At 39.7% G+C, this 20430-nt stretch overlaps 1 protein-coding gene across 1 annotated transcript; it reads left to right on the plus strand.

Moving 5' to 3' along the window:
* Positions 1 to 497: 497 nt before the first annotated feature.
* Positions 498 to 20273, plus strand: si:dkey-16j16.4. Its single transcript, XM_044047883.1, has 5 exons — positions 498 to 1020; positions 8730 to 8811; positions 8975 to 9489; positions 13360 to 13413; positions 18524 to 20273. The coding sequence occupies exons 1-5, from the start codon at positions 952 to 954 to the stop codon at positions 18647 to 18649; spliced, it is 846 nt and encodes a 281-aa protein (XP_043903818.1). The 5' UTR covers positions 498 to 951; the 3' UTR covers positions 18650 to 20273.
* The last annotated feature ends 157 nt before the right edge of the window (positions 20274 to 20430 follow it).

The raw sequence follows: 20430 nt of genomic DNA on the forward strand, positions 1-20430 counted from the left end.
TTGTATTGATTTATTCCATCTTTGTCACTTTGCTGTTTTAATTGTCTTTGGACAGAACTTTTATTCTAACTTTGTGTATGAAAAGTGCTTTATAAATAAAACTACCTTGTCCTGTAATGTGTTTATTGAATGTTTATATCACTTGTAAGTGCTAAACCAAGGAGTTTAGCAGTTGATTGATTGATTCCATCCTGACAAATTACATTCGATTTTTTGAAATTTGTTGACAAACTTTTACAGTGGTAGTCCCGACCCAGCCTCTGAGAATCAGTGTTTCAGTGTGTATAAATAATGTTTTAAAACAGGAAGTAAACAGAGAAGATGTGGCTTTATCTCCCAGCCATACTCCCGGAGTGGGGGGGTGTGTGACGTCACTTAGTGGTGCAGCCAATCAGAGCGCAGTACGCTCAGGCTCCGGCAGCGCTGCGTGTGTCTGGCTGTGTAGCTGCTGCACAGTTGGCTGTGTGTATGTGTGTGAGTGTACGTGTGTGTGAGTGTCTGAATGCCTGCGACTTGGTTATTATGATTATGAGTATTATTTTGAGTTTTCTTCCCCCCTCTGAATGAAGCTGTGGGAGTGAAGTAGCGGTATGTGCGGTGAGTCCCTTTAGAGGAAAAAAAAAACACATGAAGAAAAACAGCAACGTAGACTCCAATGAACTCGAAAATAACAAGTTTTGCTCCGCGCAGCCTGTGAAAACAAGCCACAACTACGCACTTTCACCGGTGTCGCCGTATCATGTTTGCGACTCGAGCTAACTTTGGGCTAAGAGTGTGCAGCTGCTCACCGTTTTTTTTTTTTCGTCGGCAGTTAAAAGTCAGGTCTTAACAACCCCGCGTGCCTTCTTTTTAAACGTGTAAAAGTCGCGTATGTCACCTAAACAAGTTGTAACGTAGTAGTAATAAGAATAATAACAGAATAGGATAAGCCATAAGCTACTCAAAGAAAACATGCTGAAGACGCTGACGAAGAAGCTAAGAAGACATTCCCTCAATGAGATTCATCCTTTCCAGCTGAAGGTAAGTTGGACTGGGTTTATTACGTTGTCATATTATTATTGTTATTATTATAATATTATTATTTGTATTATTATGAAAGCACAATTTAAAGGCATTCGATGTAGTTGTGAGTACGCCTAAAGCTGCATGTAGCGTATTAGCCTTTGACTTTGTCTTGTGACTTGGTCATTTGTAGGCCAGTTGACTGCGCAGCTTTAACACTACTCAGCTCGTACGTTTTAACCTTGCGGCGAACAGGGTTATAGTGAGTTCATTAACACACACGTACACTCGCTCGCTCTCTCTCTCAAACACACACATACGCGCACACACACACGCTGTAACTGCCTAACCCCAAACCACAGTTCACCGCTAACCATGACCAAATCCTCAGAAATTAAGTTCTGACCCATTAGGACCAGGTTTTGGTCCCCAGGAGCACTACTGGTTTATGTGGTTATGCCAAAAATGTCCTAAAGATACAGTAAAAGACAAGTCCCCTTAATCCCCTTAATGTGTCTGTATAAGTAGATGTAGGTCCCCACAACAGGAATACCTGAAACACACACACAGGTGTTCACAGCTATTCTTGTTATGATACTATATTGACTTCCATTCATTTAGACAGCCCTTTGATAGAAGGTTTTGGTTATGGTGTACTAACCCAAAATTATTAACCAAACTTCCAACTTGTCTAAGTCCCATCATACAAATTCCAAGTTGAAATGCTAAGTAAGTGTCCTATGGGCTTTACACTTTCATTATTGGAGCGAGTCTATGTTAAATTGGCCAATATCTCGAACCTTACCTAAAACCTAACCTTAACCAAAACCAGTTCATGCCTAATTTACTCATCACCTCTTATCTTAACCAGAGCCTCAGGAAATGAGGAAAAAAATGCTGCTGGTGTTGTTTGTTTTTCCTTTCCATTCCTGTTGTCTTGGAGTGAAAATTAATTGGTTGTAATATCTCTGCCTTTGATATACATGCATGTGCTGTGTGGAGACATGTCTGCATCTGAGAATGTCAACCCTTTCATTTAACATGTTAGAAGGAACTTACTCATCGTGGTTGACTTGCAAGACCAAGCCAGTTGTTTACCAGAAACAGGAGATCCACACGTTGCCGTACAAACCCATCAGCATGTGGCGTGACAACACTCTCGCATATGGACACACCGCGACTCATAAACAGTACCTTTTTGTTGTCATTTGAGAAAGTAAATCTAGAGAAAATACATCCACAACTTTGGTTAGGTACAGTTCACATTTGAATTAATATCAGCACCAGTACTGGCACCATTCTCTTTGTAATAACAAAAACATGTTGCTTAAGTTGTGTAAATTAAGTTAGACATGAAATAAAATAGGCCTTTGCAAGATCATATTAATTGCATTGAAAACAGGGTTGTTTTAGATTAAAGAAAAAAACTAAACAGAAAGCCTGTTGGGTTGATGTTGGGCTTGGTTTGTACTCACTTGGACTTAATCTGCTGCTGGAACTGGAGAAGTTTATGATTCTCAAAATGTGTCTCGGATAAATTTAACGTGAATCAGAACTCAGTAGCAAGGACATAATTCCTTTGCTAATATTTATTTGTTAGTTCAGTCCTCAATCTCACCTGTTTATACTAATCAACAACTGAAGTTAACAAAACCCTTTACTGTTACAGCCTGTAATTATCTCATCATCTAGATTTTCACACTCCAGATTTCCACAATAGATTTAGTGTCAGTGCCCCTCAGTTGTTATGCCTTTTCAGTTTGCATAATGCCACTTTTTGGTCAGTAGAAGGGTGAATTGTATCCTTCATGGGTCACTAACTCACTCCATCCAAAACACTGTTGTGCGTCAATGAACTGTATAGTCGCATGGCAGCCATTTAGTGCCAAAGCGTTCCACTTCAAAGGCCTGGCCATGGACTACAGAGGAAAGTGTGCCATCCTCATTGTCTACCTTTGTTTTTTTTGTTGCTCTGCTCAGTGGAAGGATTCTCTCTGCTGGAAGTGGTTATTGTAATGTTGAAATATGAATAGTGAATGAGTAGTGAGCCATCTTTACCCTGGCACAAGATGTTTTCTGAGTCATACAGAATTCCCATTGGAAAAAGTCCTGATCAGGTTTATTGTTCAATGTTATTATCAGCTGTTAGTTTAAAAAAATGCATGCAACTTTAGTGTTGTCAGTTGAAGTAAATGACTGCATATAAAGCTGGACAACATGACCATATGGAGACAAAAAACAAAAAAACAAACTAACAAACTACTCCCAACTATTCCCAGAAATGTTAGTCCATAGAATTGAATCATCAAACTTCAAATAATCATAATACAAACTCAACGGGAACAATAGTCCTCACACTTCGTGCCAGGAGCCGTTGGCTTTCATGCTTGGGCCCTAAAGAACGCATCAGTGTGTATCATATCACATCCACATGTACAATCTCATCAGAGTATGACATAACATTCAGCTGTGCATAATTTCCTGGTATGCTTGGTTTGAAAGTTGCAGTAGGCAGGATTGCTGGAAAATAGTTTCATGTTGTTGAGTTTCATCTGCAAAATATTAAAATAGTGTGCAGCAGTGGTCGTTGGCTGAAGGCTGAATGATAGGATAGGGACTTAAGTACTCTTAGACTAGAGTTACAGTCACTAGTAAAGATTACTTAGCGAAGATTCACTGGAGTGTGAGGGGGAAGTAAATCAGCCCCCTTGTGACCCCGTGCTGTGTGTTTTTATGAGACGGGGAATTAAATGTGTCAGTGTCTGTGTGAAAGGACAGAGCCATGCTGAAATGTGTGTGAGCTGGGCAGTGTGTGTGTGCACTGTGACATTGTCAATGATCCAGCTTAGCAAGCAGCTCAGCGTTCCGAGGAACTGACAAGGATTTCATTGAACTGTTGTTGACACACAAACACACAACTCTTTGACGGCCTTTGCATGTTTGCACAAAAGCAGCCTTGCCGTTTCATGGAGTGTCACTTTCACTTTGCTTAGGTGTATCAGCCGAGTGAATGTATCACACAGGCTGCAAGCTACTAGCCCTGATAAAAATGATGAATCGTCAACTTTCTCTAAATCATAAGGCTGTGATATTAACTCAATCAACTGTTACTGCACATGACTGAGATTAATATGCAAGTTTGGAGAATTGTGAACACAAATATACCATTTGTGGACATTTTGCCCATACACAAATAATAACAAACTGTATATTTGGTCACTGTATTAATGTAATTAGGGCTGCAGCTTTATTATACCGGTATGCCATATCACAATATAAATTTTGGATACATATATGTCACCTGCAGGATCCTGAGCATGTTGTATCTCCTACAAATTGCTCACTATGGCTGCCTCTTTTGTTAGGTTTGTGTTACTCTGGTAAGTCTGTAAATGCTGGTTTTCTGTTTGGACTCTGTTGTGGGTGAATGGGTGATTTACGAAGCAACACAGTAGGGATGCACCGATCTGATCAAACCTCCAATACTGATATCTGAGGTTTAGAACTGGCCGATCCCGATCCGATACAGAAAAACAGTGTGGAATTTTGGTAGCAAATGGTAGGTCTCATTGTGTGAAAAAGACTGGGCTTATTCTTTTTTCAGACTTGACTTAAACATTTATTTCATATTTTTTAAAAACATATGAGCAGATAGAAATGTACGGAATTACTTATTTATTTAATAACTGTGCACCAGTACAGCAATCTTAAATAAACCAATAGCTTCACAAGCTTGATAGACATTCAAAATAAACAGTACAACAATTATTTTAACAATTATTTTAACACAAAAGCAGCTGAATAAATCATAGCTTCTAGATAGGTGTCCCTCGTTCACAACGTATTGTATGCACAACGCAGCCTAGACTACGCACTCTCATGTTCTCCGTCGCCTTTCGCATGTTGCTGGTGTTGTCCCTCAGAATCGCATGGACTTTGCTCACAGGAATTTGACACTTGTCAAACATTTCCATTAGGGTAACTGCAATCGCATCACTGGTGTGACACACGGAGGTTTGTTGCGTCTAACATTGCACTGTGTGGCACGTAACTCTCATCCAGCCATCATGCTGTTAAACTTAAAAGTGACACAGGGGAAACGTCAGAGCTCCAGATATCTCTAGTTAAACTCAGAGCTTTGACATATTTTATATTCTCTAATATGTGAATGTATACTTCACTGCAGTTCAGGTAGAGCCGTCTTGGACAAATAAATCCCCTGTCCCCGACAGCTTGCCTATCCATAGCGATGACCACTCCTTGGAACATTTACTGCGCAGGTATTGCAAGTAGCCGTCAAGTTTGTAGATCGGCCGCTATGGATCCGCCCATTGTCACCGATACCCGATCTAGGATTTTCTTCAATATCGGGACCGATACTGATACAAATATGGGATCGGTGCATCCCTTCAACACAGACCTCAGTTTCTTTTGGAAAAGGCTGTCCTTTTGCGACCCTACTGTGGCAGTTTTAGATTTCAGTCGAGGCTAACAAACTGGTAAGAATCATCAGTTATATTTAGTAGGGTAACAAACAGTACACATGGGATAAGTTTAGTTTATGCTAACAGAGCTTAGAGGAATGGCTGATAGATGCGTTGAAAGAACCCTGTAACACTCTTCCACTAACACAAGTAAGCTCTGCTATTGATGTCACCTCATGTAATAGATGCAGTACTAAGTAGATAGTCATCAGCGCCCTGGAAAAGTATGGGGACACACATTTTTGTATACTTACATAAATAAAATATAGTTATTTGTTCTAGAGGGCCAAAGAAAAGCAAAAACATTCATGTTTAAGATGTTATGATGAAATTATTTTAATAATGAAAAAAGAACACTCAGCCAATTAATTTAATTCTGAAAATATTTGGATTCATTTAGTAATTGATTAATAATCAATTAAGTGATTGATTGCTGTATCTCCTGCAGAAATACTTTTCGTAAGACACCAGCACACAGCAGTCAGTTTTAGTCCATCTGAGATACCTGGCTTTTTTTAATTATTTCACCTGTGCTGAATTGATCAAGTTTTGTAGCTGCAAGAAAATGAAAACATTACTGATTTCTCCTGAAGAGTGCAGTACAACCGAGTTATGCTGCTCTTTATCTGAAAGCGATACTTTGGAAAGGCAGTATTGATGTGTAGCTAAAAAGGATTATAATATGAGGCGGCCTGTCCAGGTTGCAGTGGTGCAATCCAGGCTTAAGCATTGCGTTATACAAGAGCTGCAAATAGAATGAGCTGATACATCAAATACAAAGAAATCTGTCTGTAAACTTTAATATGTGGAATACAAGTCAAATGTAGTGCATAAGTGTAGCTGATGACTTGAAAAAAATCCTTGATGCACGAAAGTATCAATTGTTTGGGGTCTAATATGATGGTGGTGAAATAAAAACTCTTAAGAAAACCTTTAGAGCATTTTTTTAGCATTTTAACTTAAGAATATCAGGTTCACAGATCAATGGAAAGTAAGGCTGAACAGCTAATCAAATTTATAACAAGACAATTAAAAACAGCAACTTAGGATGTGGATATTTTATGTAGAATGTTCTGTAAACAATCTACATATTTTTGCAGAAACAGATTGTTTACAGAAAGTCCTATTATTAGGGTTCGAGCAACAAGGTTGCAAGAACCCTATTGAATTTTGCTATTGGAATTATACCTTACTCATGCTTTATTCAACTCTGTCACAGACTTTGGTGTAACTGCCCCAGTTCTGATTGGTCTATTAATGACGTAATACATGCATTAGGTCCCACATCTGCAGGTCTGCACGTTCTTCATTCCCACAGCCATTAAAAACCAGTCCAGCACTCTACAGGACACGGTTACACAGTCAATTTCCATTGGCAGTATTCCTTACATCCTGCAAGAAAATTTATGCATCCACTTTTTATCACTGTAATTTCTGCAATAAATCCTGTTTCACTGCACTTTCATTGATAATAATAACAACAATAATAATGTTTGAATACTTTCTCATATACTTTATCATCCTATATATTTTGTAATGCTTAGTCTATTCCCGTGTTGCAGTTATATGTATATAGTTTAATGTTTATCCTATTTAATAGCTTATTTTTGTATTAATGAGTATATTTTTCTATTTTCTACTTTAAATTTACTAGATTTACTTATCTTCTATCCATTTGTGCTGCTGAGCATTTGCTTTTAATAGGATTTCAGCTGCATCGTGGATACTACACCACAATAATTCACTAGAGTGTACCATGTAGCTGAAGCCCTGAGTCAGTCACTCAGTTTAAAAGAATTAAAACAAGTTATCTTGTTTTTTCAGCTTTTTAAATGTGAACTTTTTTGGCTTCTTTGCTGCATGTAACAAATATATTGTTAACCCTTAGTGCTCATGCATCGCAGATCTGTGCCGCAGGTGCACCTTCGGTCAATTGCTGTGGGTATAATACACAAATCCTTATATGGACATCCTGGGGGGATGTGGTAGATAGGTCACCTATTCAGGCTTTAAAAATGCAGGGAATTTTTCGTCTGATTATGTGGTGTTGAATCAAAGCCATGATTCATTTTATATATATATACATCATATATGAAAATTTTCTGTTTCTTAATTGCAGCCCTAGTTAATACTGTGACATGTGACAGTTGATACTAAATTAGTGAAAAGAAGTGAGCCAGCCACAGTAATGTGATGTAGACATGATAAGGTTAGCTAAGGTGTGTAAAAGAGTAGGATGCACTAATGCAACATTACGGATGCAAACTGTTGTAAGAATACAGAAGAAGAAGACACCATCAGGCTTTGGCTACATTCATAATTTTACATTTTCATTTGAAAAACAGCATTTATTTTCAAACGTGCTTATTATCAGAAAGTACTGCTAATAACAAACAACAATGGCGAAAAAGTTTTGGGACCACTGACATGGTGAAACTGACATTAACTTAGCCAAGTTAGGGCTACTAAGAACCAAGTAATTCTGAGTTTTTATACAAAAACAGAGCTAGCAGTGTTTTCACACTTTTGTTTTGCTCTCAAAAATGTACTGTAAATGAAAACAGTAGTGTGGATGTAGACTTTGATTTATTTAATCTAAAACTTTGTAGAATTTAGACTTCATATGAATTGAACACTGTCTATTCTAACAGGGCTTTGAGGCCCTGGCTCCCCTCTTGCTCTTTTTAGAGAGTGAGCTTTAGAAAGAAGAGGTTTGTGTGTGTGTGAGTGTGTGTGTGTGTATTACAGTGAACACTGTAGGTTTGTGTGGCTGCATGTGTGTATAAGGAGCATACACACATGCACAGATGGCAGCTGCTCAGCGAGGCCTTTCGAGTGGTAATTACAGAGTGTGAGGCGCATTACTTAACTCTTAGTGTTTGAGTCTGCAGGGTGTCTGTATTGTTTCTACTGCTGTCGACAAAAAAAAAAAAGGTTGGTTTAGACTGTGCAAGAAAAAATATGTCTACAATTAAGAGAACACTGCAACTCAATATAGTGCCAGCCTTTACTGAAAACCCATTATACATCGTGCAGTTTGTTTTTATGCATTTTATGTATTGAAGTTGCTCTACATTGCCAGATATCCTTTACTGACTTACATAAATTGAAAACAGGTTTCTTGAATATTCAAATTTTGACTTGAAGAAAAAGGAGGAGCGTTGTGGGAGGCATTAGGGGTTCAGTTAACTTATTGCTATCTGGCATATTTGACCTACAGCGTAGACTCTTTCCTCATTCCAGATTTCTTACCACGGTGGTGGAGAGGGAGTGGAGAGTGATGACTCGGAGGGGGAGAACCAGGAACTTGCACAGATAGACAGAGGTACGTTCACTCTGACAAACACATGATGATCTGATGATTATTTGTTTAACCACAAATAATCATGACATGTTTCAAGTCAACAGAAAATCGGCTTGAGGATAAGAGCATTTGCACTCTTTTGCAGCCTTCTGCTCTGATATTTTCTTCTCATCATCTCCTTCAGAAAGACGGAGAAATTGTGCCCTCACCCCCTTGGCCACCAGCCAGCAGCACAACCAGGGTCCCCTCTCTCCAACTCGATTACGCCGCCTCCGCCTCCTCTTAGATGCCAATCTGGATCATCACTCTTCAGAGGAAGAGCTTGAGCGAATCAGCCGTGGTGACAACAGGAAGTGGGTGTCTGCACTTCCACAGCGCCACGGAGATCACCTCAGCAGTGCCTCCAGCGATGAGGAGGTGCGGGACCTCTGTGGCTGCGGGTCCCCTGCTGCCTCTGCTAGGCAGCTGGTTGAGCCAGGCGCTTGCTTGGTTGCATCCCCAAGTCCCGTGCTCTTTAGCTCCAGTCCGCCACGAAGCTTCAAGCCACCTCCCATGCGATTTCAGCTGCAGGTGGTTCAACCAGTGGCACGACCTATTATTTTGACCCACTTTGACCAGACAGCACCTTACAGAAAGCATCGGCACAGCTACGGCGGGGAGCCAGGGAGGCCCAGTCTGGACCTGGAAAAAATGCAGCAAGTTAGTAGTTATCTTTAAATGCTTCATGATGTTTTTTTATTAGCACTAATAATGAGCATTTAGACTAGTTATCATGATAATCACAAGGTTGGTTTATTAGCCCTTACTTATGGTGGTACTTGGTATAAAAGGTTTGAGAACCACTGGATTAGAAGATATTCAATTCAATAAATTAAGATCAGTTGAAGTATTACACTTTTTTGTCTAATAATCTCTGTTATCCTTAAGATATCGATTCAAATTCTGACACATTTAACATCTTAAACTTTCTGATAGTGTTGAATTCTGATTTGAAGTGATCACTACACAAGGGGAAATTGTGCAGTTTCCCATAGCTTGTCTTTCTTTGCTTGCTTCAAAGCGTGTTTTATGGCAGTGATCCACCTCTGCTGTCTCTTGAGATCTTTGGTGATCTGGTAAAATGTTTGATATTTTATCTTCACTTTTTTATGAATACAGCCGGCGAAGAGATGAGTTACTTGGCATAGTGCCTGGTATATACAGTATTTTGTCTAGATTTGAATGCATGGGATTTTTATTCCAAGTGTTGCATGGTGGGATTGTGTGACCAGAGCTCTATATCCTTATGCGTCTCAATTATTCTGATGAGAAATCCTAATTTAGTTCCTTTCGTTACATATTATTATTATACATTAGATACAGTTCCACTAACATCAACAGCAACACAGTTACCCTCTTAAGTAATATGACCATTTGAAAAGTACCAAATAACATACTAGTCTTACACTCACCCCCAAAACAACACATATTGTGATGCTGGGCTGAAATGAGTTCCAAAAATACAAAGATGCCCCCCCCCACACACACACAAATGTGCACACTCTCACAAGCAAACAAAGTCTACCCTTTCCATAGCTGGACTCTAACCACCATGGTGGTCTGGCTGGAGAGGGATGAAGGAGATGGAGGCACGGACGGCAGATGTCCGCCCCCGTTTCTCACAAAGGCTGGCAAGCGAGGGGAAACGATGGAGGGGTGGAGGCAGAAGGAGAGGATTAAACAAACAACAGAAAAACGTCAGCCACTAATGAGTCATGAAGAAGCCAGTCCACTAATTATTAAAATCAAATAGACTTGTTGGCCCGTACCATGGAGGGGAGAGAGAGTGTGTGCGTTTGTGTGTGTGTGTGTGTGTTTGCACAGAGAGAAACTGCAGGTTTCAGAGGTCCATATGTCCATGGTTTTTAGAGGGAAAGAACAGATGATGAGAGACAGCGGGCAGCAATGAGAAGGGTGAAAAAAAAAGGTGGTGGTGGTGGGGGTTTCTATCATCCTGTCTGTCTTTTTGTGACTGCTTGTGTATATCCTACTGTTTGTGAATTTCTTTCTGATTGCACGTGTGTGTGCGTGTGTGTACCCAGTCAAGTGGAATTGGGGGGTGCTGTGGGGAATACAATGGGGGGCCTACAGAGGTAGCAGACACAGATTCAGTCTCCCATTAACCCTTTAAGTGGACTTTAAGTTTGCCTCAGCTTCCACACTATGTGATTTGTTTCACAGATGCTCTTCTGGGGATGACATTAAGATGTTAAGATGTTAAATCAAGTTTGGTTGGTCAAACATTTTTCATTTGTCAGACTCCACATGCTACAATTATTGTGACTGTTTCCTATTCAAACCTCTTGTGAGAAGTTTGGTATTGTTTTACAGTATCTACAGTATAAGTTGCTATTTTCATGTCTATGATGTTGTTGGAGTCAACCCGTCTAAACTAATGTGAACGTGAGTGTTCAGGCAGGTCAGACCACAGTAAGTGAGATTGTGATCATGTGCACAACATAAAAAGAGACCATGAAAATAGGATGTATACATCATGTTAGGTATGACAAGACCTAACAGGACAAGAAGGGTTTTAAACTACAGGCTCAGCTTCAACTGAACACTCTGAACTACTTTCTGCCGCTAATACTCAGGTGTTAACTGACCATGTCTGTTGCTGCAATCAAGTGGAACACATGAACTCTTAATGGCATGGGAAATTGTGTGCAAGACAAGCTTTCAAAAACTTGAAAGTGGGAGCAGGTTGTGAATTTGACAGGGGGTGTGTTACAGTTTGCTTATCTCTTGAAAACATTCAACAATCCCATTTGAGCTCATCATATGTACAGTACAACTGTTCTAATGGTTCTCAAATTCATCAGGCAGACCAGCAACAAAACTAGAGGCTTGATAACAAAACACAGGGACTGTGAAGTCACTCTTTGTTGAAGAGACTGGAAGTCGACTATATATTTACATAAGTCATTGTGACATCTTGTCAACCTGATAGTTTAAGGTTTGCGTAGGACAGCTGTTTTTTTAAGAACAGTGTTTATTTATTTTCTTGGGAGAATGTCAGAATCCTGTTCTGTTTGCTCTACAGTATCTGAAGTCAGTTATTTGTAAGCTTGCCAGGCTGCTAGTGTGACCAGCATGAGCTGCCACTTAAGTAACACAATTACACATCTCTTAACTATTTTCAAGGCAGGATTAAATGAGTTTGTTTTGTTTCAGTCTATAATAATCCATCATGCCTGCTCAGGCTAGAGCAGTGTTTTTTCATATTGTAACCATATTGTTGCTAGTTTATCCAACTTGATGTCATTTCCTAAGCATAACATATTTTCTTCAAGTTTCCCCTCCCTATTATTTCGGTTTCCTACTATTTCTAGTTATTTCATTGTACTATGTAAACAAATTTTATTTAAGAAAGTTATTATTATTTTCTTTTAATAATGTCGTTGTGTTGCTTTTAGATTAGTTGAAGCTCCAATTTCTAAGGTGATTGTACAGAGGCTACATTGCAGCTTTTACAAGAGAAATGGTTTTGTATAGTAGTATTCATATATAGGCATGCACATATACAGCACATGTGCGTTGGTATTCCTATTAGAGTTTGTTAAAACAACAGAAGGATACATTATATGTACAAACAAAGACTAGAACTAACAACCACAACACAGTCATTGAGATAAACTAAACCAGATTCCTGTGAAATCTCTGCACTCCACAGTTCCAAATCTCCAAATCTAGAAACACCACTCAAAACAGGTGGCGAGTCATGACGTGTGCATGTGGAGTGTAGTGTTGGGTGGTGGCAAGTAAAAGAATGAACAGATCAAATCAGTTAAGGAAAAATGCATCTCCCAGACTGATGGAAAAATCTGTAGTCAACTGACTGAAACGTGTTATCCAAAGTCTTATGATCATGTTTTTGATAACCTTTAGAATTTTATCACACAAAAAAAACATTAAAAAACATTTTGTTTAGCTGCCAAATTCAAAAATGCAGATTTCCATTTTGAACTCATCCTCAAGCACCTTGCACCCAAACAGCCCGTGGTCCTGTTGACTATAAAAACAGATAAGGGCTGGCAGGAGGTGAACAAGAGGGCAAGTGCACACCAGCTCTTTCTCTCCCACATCACAACAGCAGGAGTCTTGTGTTTCCATTCTTCCCTGAGTTCCCTTCCCCCTCAGAATCTACCTCCCCTACTCGAGACAATTCGATGATTGTGTGGTCCATCCATCCCTACTGTGTCTTTGAGTGGAGCTGCGTGGACATGGAGTGAAGTGAGAGACAGGATATTGCATAAGCTTCATTGACCGACTGTTTAGTTTAGTGGACAGCTGGACTTGCCTCACTTCCTTGATCCCCTATGATCTAATGTTAATTGACTGCCACTGTTCACTTCTTGTCACATCACTCAATATGTTACTGGCTCTGTAATATGCTCTGCTAGAATCAGCATCTGAGTGCACATGGGCATGGCGGGACAACGCTGTGCAAATAATACATGCAAGCAACTTATTTATATTTTTCTGTGAAGTTGCTGCTGAAGTTTGACTATGCGTTCTTGTTCTCCACAGAAAATGCTGCTAAAGAAGAACTGTGGAGGCAAAACACGGACGATAAAGATTCGGGTAAGTTAGTATCCCGCAGCCAACTGTTTTGTCATCATTAGGGACGAGAAAAAGCACTCACAATAAGTCGTTTCCATTGTAGAGAGAGTCATGAATTTGGAAAATCATTCATATTCTATTTGTAGGACCTTAAAATTAATCATTGGGACTATGCGATAGCAAGTAGATAAGTGCCACAAAGAAGAGGGTTAGCATTTGTCCAGTCTTTCTTATCATTCCACGACCTCATAATTTGTAACAATCCTACTTCAGATTCTTGTTCTTTTTTTAATAAAAATATATATCCAATCAGAGATGCATAAAAGTGAATAATCGTGACATGATATTTTCAGTTTTTCCCATGGCTGTAAACAATAGTAGATGACAAAATGCACTTGATAAACCTCAACCCCTCCCAACACACATCCTTTGATAACATAAGTTGTGTTTGTGGTAACTGTTGGAGCCATTTATGAAATAATTCTGAATGTATTTTGACTAGTTTCAGTTGAACTGACCTAGCCCCGTCGCTGCACTGCAGCTTGACACTTATTTGAGTTTCTTATTGATAAGTATCAGCAACTTAAACTATTCAAAATACATTCAAAACAAGGCAATGGCAGACTTCAACCAATTCACGCAGCCTTCACATTAGCATATCTGTTAGGGTTCTAATTTTATAATATTTTCTGAAAGTGTATAGATACAAAAACAAAAGAAAAATACACACAGCTCTGCCAGTTTTTGATCAAAACAGCTAAATGTAATGGTTTTGTGTTTTCAGTCAATTTTAGAGCCATTTTAAAAGTTTAAAGGGGATTTTTACAATCATCCCGTGCTCTGTGAATTTCAAATAGCTCCATTCAGATTCATTAGATTAGATTTTTTCAACATCTGTATGTGGTACAAGGTCAGCTACATACAGTATCTGATGTGTGGCCACAGGGACAAATTAACTTCAATAGCTTCTGTTTTTGATTTTCTCCTACACCTTGTCCTGTTCATCATTTCAGTTCTAAGTGGTCTTACAAATATGAAGTTTTCTGGTATGTTAAAACCCATTTGTGACGGCTTTCATTAAGATTAATTGTTGCATAGATATGGATTAGTATGGTTGAGTTGGTTTGATCACGTGCAGCAGAGGGACAGTGATTATATTGGACAAAGGATGTTGAAGATGGAGCTGTCGGGAAAAAGGGGAAGACCTCATAGAAGGTTCAATGATGTTGTGAAGGGGGACAGTTGTAGTAACAGAAGAGGACACAGTGGTTACGATGAGATGGAGGACGATTATCCACTGTTGCAACCCATTAAGGGAGACGCCGAAAGAATAGTTTTTATATTAGGCACTTGAGATCAGAGTGTCCATTATGGCATTGTTGAGGTTGCCATGGCCTTTCTTGTTGCCATCTCCTTCTTGTCCATTGTCCAGGTTCCTTTTTGCAAACCGCACACAAAGTTTAACTGCAATTAAACCCAAGACAAAGCAAGGAAAACCTTTTTCAGGTGTGTTTGATCACTTCATCTCACTCAAGCTTTCCACTTCCACCAGTTTTGCTCCTTAGAAGTGCCCAGTTATGCAACTAAACACTGTAGCTTTGTAAACAGAGAGGTATTTTCCTCAGATGGTTTCCCTCTGATCTTCCTGTAAAATGGTTATTTTTGCTCAGACACTTATGACCAATTATCATCCACTAACTCAGCTCTGGAACTGTGTGTTCGGGCTGATCTTGTTTGTAGTGGGTGAGGAAAGCATGTTGGCAAAGCTAACTGGAACAGGCCTGGACATCTTGGCACAGAGCTACGCACTCCAGAAGGATGCACAGTGTGGTGAGAGAAGTGACGTCATTGTCACGTCGTGTGGGCTAGTGTCAGTGGAGCCTCGTCACACACTTGTTTACGCTCACACACTTGCTCTGATCCTTCCTGTAGTTTTGTATGATCAGTGCAAATATGGACATAAAGTGAGGATAACTGTTTAGAATAACTGTTTTTATGAAGAGCAAGTGAGTGGAAATGAGAGGTGAAGCTGAGGAGGAGGAGGAAGAGGAGGTGGAGTGTTGTGTGGTCCCTTGTGGTGTAATTCCAGGGATGAAGTCATTTTCCATTTATAGCCTGGCCGGCTGCTATCTGTTCCACTGATACACAGAGATATTGCTCATTATCCTCAGTTCTCGCTGGTGTAGTTGCTAGCGTTTATTTTCCCTGTCAGTGACGTCTGTGGGCTTTGGGTACCTTCCAGTTCTTAAAAATGTCTTGAAGTGAAGCACACAGTGAGTCTCTGGATTGTCGAGCCATTCGGAGGCGAGTGTTGACTCATTTGACCCCTTTGTGCTACTTTATACTCATCTCTCCTTCTCTGTTTCATCTTTTCTCTGCTGCACTGTCCTCCCTCTATCCCTTTATCCCCCTTTTATCACTGAACCTCAAATTTCCTGGCCGGGATCCAAAAGAGACACTGGATCTGGATGGGGCCCTGGCTTTGAGACTCAAGCATTCAAGCATGGCAGTTGTTAGGAGAGTTGGGGAGTTTGAAATTGTGTTGGTTGTGTTTGTGTATTACAGAGGGGGGCAGTAGGAAAACATAGCTGTGGCTGCTGTTGCTACTGCTCAAGCCTTACTTCCTTGGGGTTGGAGGTGAACAGGAGAGTGGTGAGAGCTTCCCAGGCTGTACGATGTGACAGTGATGGCGTCTGTGTGGAGGGTGAAGATTGATTGAGGTGAGGGTAATGGTGCAGGCAGATATGGAAAAGAAGGAAACTGTTCTGCATGGCCCTCTGATTTTTGATTGAGGTAAACTACACGGCTTCGATGCAAGTGAAGGACAAATGTGGTCTCTGCATGAGAACAGATGTTTAAGGAATGGTCTGACATTTCTGGAGAGCAAACTTTCTTGTTAGCAAAGCTACAATAAGTACGAGCTCTTTTTTGCAAGTTAACCTCGCAGTAGCAATCTTTTCCTCTGTTTTTGCAAGAACATAGACAAATAGACATGGGTCCCTGGGCACTGATGTGAAAGCATCTTTTTCCTACCTTCCTATCCCTGCTGCTTTGTTTTCATTTGATAAGTGATTGTGACCAGATGAGGATTTTCTCCACCACTGAAATGTCAGTGCAAGAATTTCTGTTTTCAGACCAAAAAAAGGAAGCTGAAACTAGCGTAAACAGAGCTTTTCATTCACAGCTGTTAGTCAAGTTGCTGCTGGTAAAAAAAAACAAAAAAACACAGGAAGTGAACTTGATTTTATTCTATCCACAATTTGAGTCTGTCAAACTATAGAGCAGCTCTGTGGGGAGTGCTATTGTGGACAGGTAGCCACCCTGATGTATGACTCTCCCCAGCAGTGGACAGACTCACATCTTAACCTAACTATAGTCACGTTTTGCACGTCTGTATCAACATTGGTCGATAAAACAGTGGTGGTGGGAATTGTTGCTGTGCTACTGTGGCTCAGTTGTTACTGCTAAATCCCTCAAGATGACTTCCGAAGTCATAGCAACACCTGTAGCTTCACATGCATTATTAACAAGGCTTTTTTTTTTTTTTTTTGTTTGCAGTGATGTCACTTGGTACTTTTCCAGTGACAGTGAACATCTGAATGGAATCATTCAGTCACAGGGATGCATCTGTCTAAGTCATTTGGCACTGAGAACATACAGCCATCCACGTAAAAACACTTATTCCACGGGATCAGTTTCTAAATGCAGTTACTTGGTCTCGGGGTCCTAATCTTTCTCAGTTCACCCTCTCACAAACTTCACTCCCCCTCAGCAAGCTGTGGAGAAAGTGCTGCCTCATTGCCAAATCCAACAAAGTCATTTCCTGCTATTTCCTGTAGGGAGGAAAATGACCAGGGCTAATTTTAGACTGAGGGCTTGCAGAGCTACATGGAGTTCTGTGAGTGGAAAAGCATTTGTGTCATCGCACCTGCAGTGTGAATGAAAAATGTCTCATGTTCTAATGGGGCACACTCATTTTCCCATCAGCGTCTGATGTTCAGTCGCCTTCCTCACTGTCATGTACAGGCAGGAACATTTCATGTCATGATTATCCTGACTATAATATGTGAGATTAATGATATGATCGTAGTAACTGTAAAACTATGCTTCCAACTCTCAAAATGGTTGTAAAATCATACTGAAATCATTTCATCTTACCTTTTGTTAAAGCACAATACAAACAATTTTTAACCAAAATGTTAATAACATAAAACATACATATAATACATGGAGAAACAGATAAAACAAACATTACTTATGTTACAACATGTTGTAATGTAACACAAACTTGTTAGTAACATTACAAAAAACACAACTTCCTAGTGTTTGACACAGGAGCTTTGACCAGAACAGGAGCAGGTGTTATGTATCAGTTGCATTTTGTCAAAATGTAGGACGATTGGACGATATGAAAATTTTACAACATTACAATATTATTATATTAATCATAACAATCTGCTTTTAACTTTTACAATGTCTCTGAAACACAAAAAAATGCATAGATATGTGAAAAATAACAATAACTTCAATAACGTAATTATAAATTATGAGAGATGCAGGCTAAAACAAATCACTTAACATTTTCAAATCACTCACGTCACATATCAACGCTCTCATAGACATGGTCACTCTCGCGAGAGTGTGATGCGCTCAGTTGGTTTGACAAATCACGATGTCGGTGATCCCTCATCAGATGCAGTCGTTAAAAGTGTGATCAGTGATCGCAGTCTTTCAGTCGTCATCAAAAAAACCTGCTGAAACCAGTCGGTTAGTTCGGGACGTCAGGATGCCAATCCCAAATTTTGTATCGAGCCAATCGGGGCATCAGCAATCATCAATTTCCACCATTTTGGTCCCATTTTAATAATGATTTTAATACACAAACACACAGAGCTGCTCTCAGTGGTACCCGCAGCTTCACTCTGTTCTTTCTCTCTAAACTTCAGTCAGGAATATTATTCATTTTACTGGATTGTTAAATCAGTATCAGCTATTCAATTGTAAAATACTTCTTAACAGACTTGTGTCAGAATGATACTGAATATTATATATTACATAACAGACTTCAGCTTTTGCATGTGATAACGCACAAACACCCTCTCCTGACAAGTCTCTTCCTCTGTGTCCTCAGAATCTGACCGGCAGTCGTCCCGCGCCCAGGTACACTTACGATCCCTCCATCTTCGCCTTCCGCTCCCTGAGCACAGTTCCTCCCTGCAGTCCACTGACCACATGTGAGGACCCTCCCTGCTCTTAAGACAAAATCTCATCCACCACCACAGCATTCTCTCTTTACTCTTTTACTTCATTCCCAGGAAACCTTTTATTTTTTTTTTTGTGTGTGTGGCTTCTGCTGCAAGACCAAGGAATGACTCTTATGAGACTGACCACTAGAAAAGACTTTTGTTTGATGGCTGAACTATTGCACACTCAGGTAACGCCGTCACTTTTGACCTTTGCTCTGCGACAGAAGTCATCAGGAACATCTTGGAGAACAAAAACACATCATTTCTAAGGATTCTTCAGGTATTTGCAAATGTGTTTCTGAACAGATACTTTGATCAGAGGAAGTAACTTAATATGGACTGTGGACCAGAGCAGCAACACGAGGTCAACCAATTTGTGAAACTTGAGAAAAACTTGGACCGGTCTAAAGGGAAATGATGCATGTGAGACAATCAAATAATTCCACGGTTCCTTCCTTCCATGGGAATTCTGCACATGTTGTGAGTTTCTTAGTAACTTCATGTACTAAACATGGTGGGGTGAATCGTCTGGTATCAGTGGTCGCATTAGTCCGTCTGAAAAACCAAGTGTTATAGAATACGCAGGTCATGAGGACCAGCTATAACAAACATGTATGACTGTAGCTGATTAACAGACCTCTGATGATGATGTATGATTCTTCACGAGCTCAGAGTTGAAGTACTTGTATCCTCTTTGCATGCATGAATCCCACTGTTGTGCAGAAAGAGAGTTATTGGGAGTAAAAAGGAGTTGTGAGAAAGATTTGCTGCACATTCAGTTTGTGTAACTGGTGCTGTGTTATGCATAGCCTACTGTGTGTAGTGTACCATTTAATATTTTGACCTCCTTACTATGTAGGTAGAAGTGGACCACTGGTACAGATAAAACATCCCAGTGTTTTTTCTGACGATCTCTTAATGCCTTTCAATCACATTCCTCTTGCGTTTTTTTTCCGATGAAATAGCTCTCAGCTCATGTTCAAGCACAAAGTCACCACTTTAACTAACATTTCTCCGGAGTGAATGTACCATTGCAACATATTTCTGTCCACTGTTGCACAAAATGAATCAATAAACGCCCTGTGGCCTCTTGGTTCGGGGGATTATTCATTTTCAGTTGACAAAATAAAGGAAAAAACCCAAGTACTTTCGTTTTGCTCCATGTGTCAGCCGTTTTAAGACAATTGATGTGTCATTTTCCTTTATTTTGTCACCCATTTGTTATTTCACAACATAGTTTTTTGCTATGGTGTAAGTTTATATAAATAGGGGCACTGGACTCCTGTTTTTAGTGAAACCAGAAATAAATCTTTACTCTTGTTAAGTTGTACTGAACAGTATTGAATGTGTTTGTGTCTTTTAGCTCTTGTAAGTGTACATGGATGTTTCTGCTTGAGTATAATAGTAATAATTTTGTACCGTTGACTTCACAAGTGCTTGGACAGTCAAAGCAAATGCAGGTGATTTATGGACAGAAAGAAAAGAAACAAGAAGACACAAAAAGACAAATAAGAGGACGACGACTTCATGTAAAACCAAGTAAGAGCCAATAAACGAATGGGATGGAGAGGATTATATTAAGCTGTATGTACAGTATCTATATTTATATAAACTTCATCACATGTAAAGGCAAAAGTGTGTACAATTGGTTTTATTTCTGTCACTACAAGCTGGCTCGTAAGCATTAAAATATGTCCAAAAAAAACATTTCTAAAAAAAAAAAAAACACAGGAAGCCAGTGGAGAGAAAGCAGGAAGTTGATAAACCAGCAGCAACAGAACTCCCCAGTCCT

This window comes from Solea senegalensis, linkage group LG16 (genome assembly GCF_019176455.1).
Source record: "Solea senegalensis isolate Sse05_10M linkage group LG16, IFAPA_SoseM_1, whole genome shotgun sequence".
In the NCBI taxonomy this organism is placed as follows: domain Eukaryota; kingdom Metazoa; phylum Chordata; class Actinopteri; order Pleuronectiformes; family Soleidae; genus Solea; species Solea senegalensis.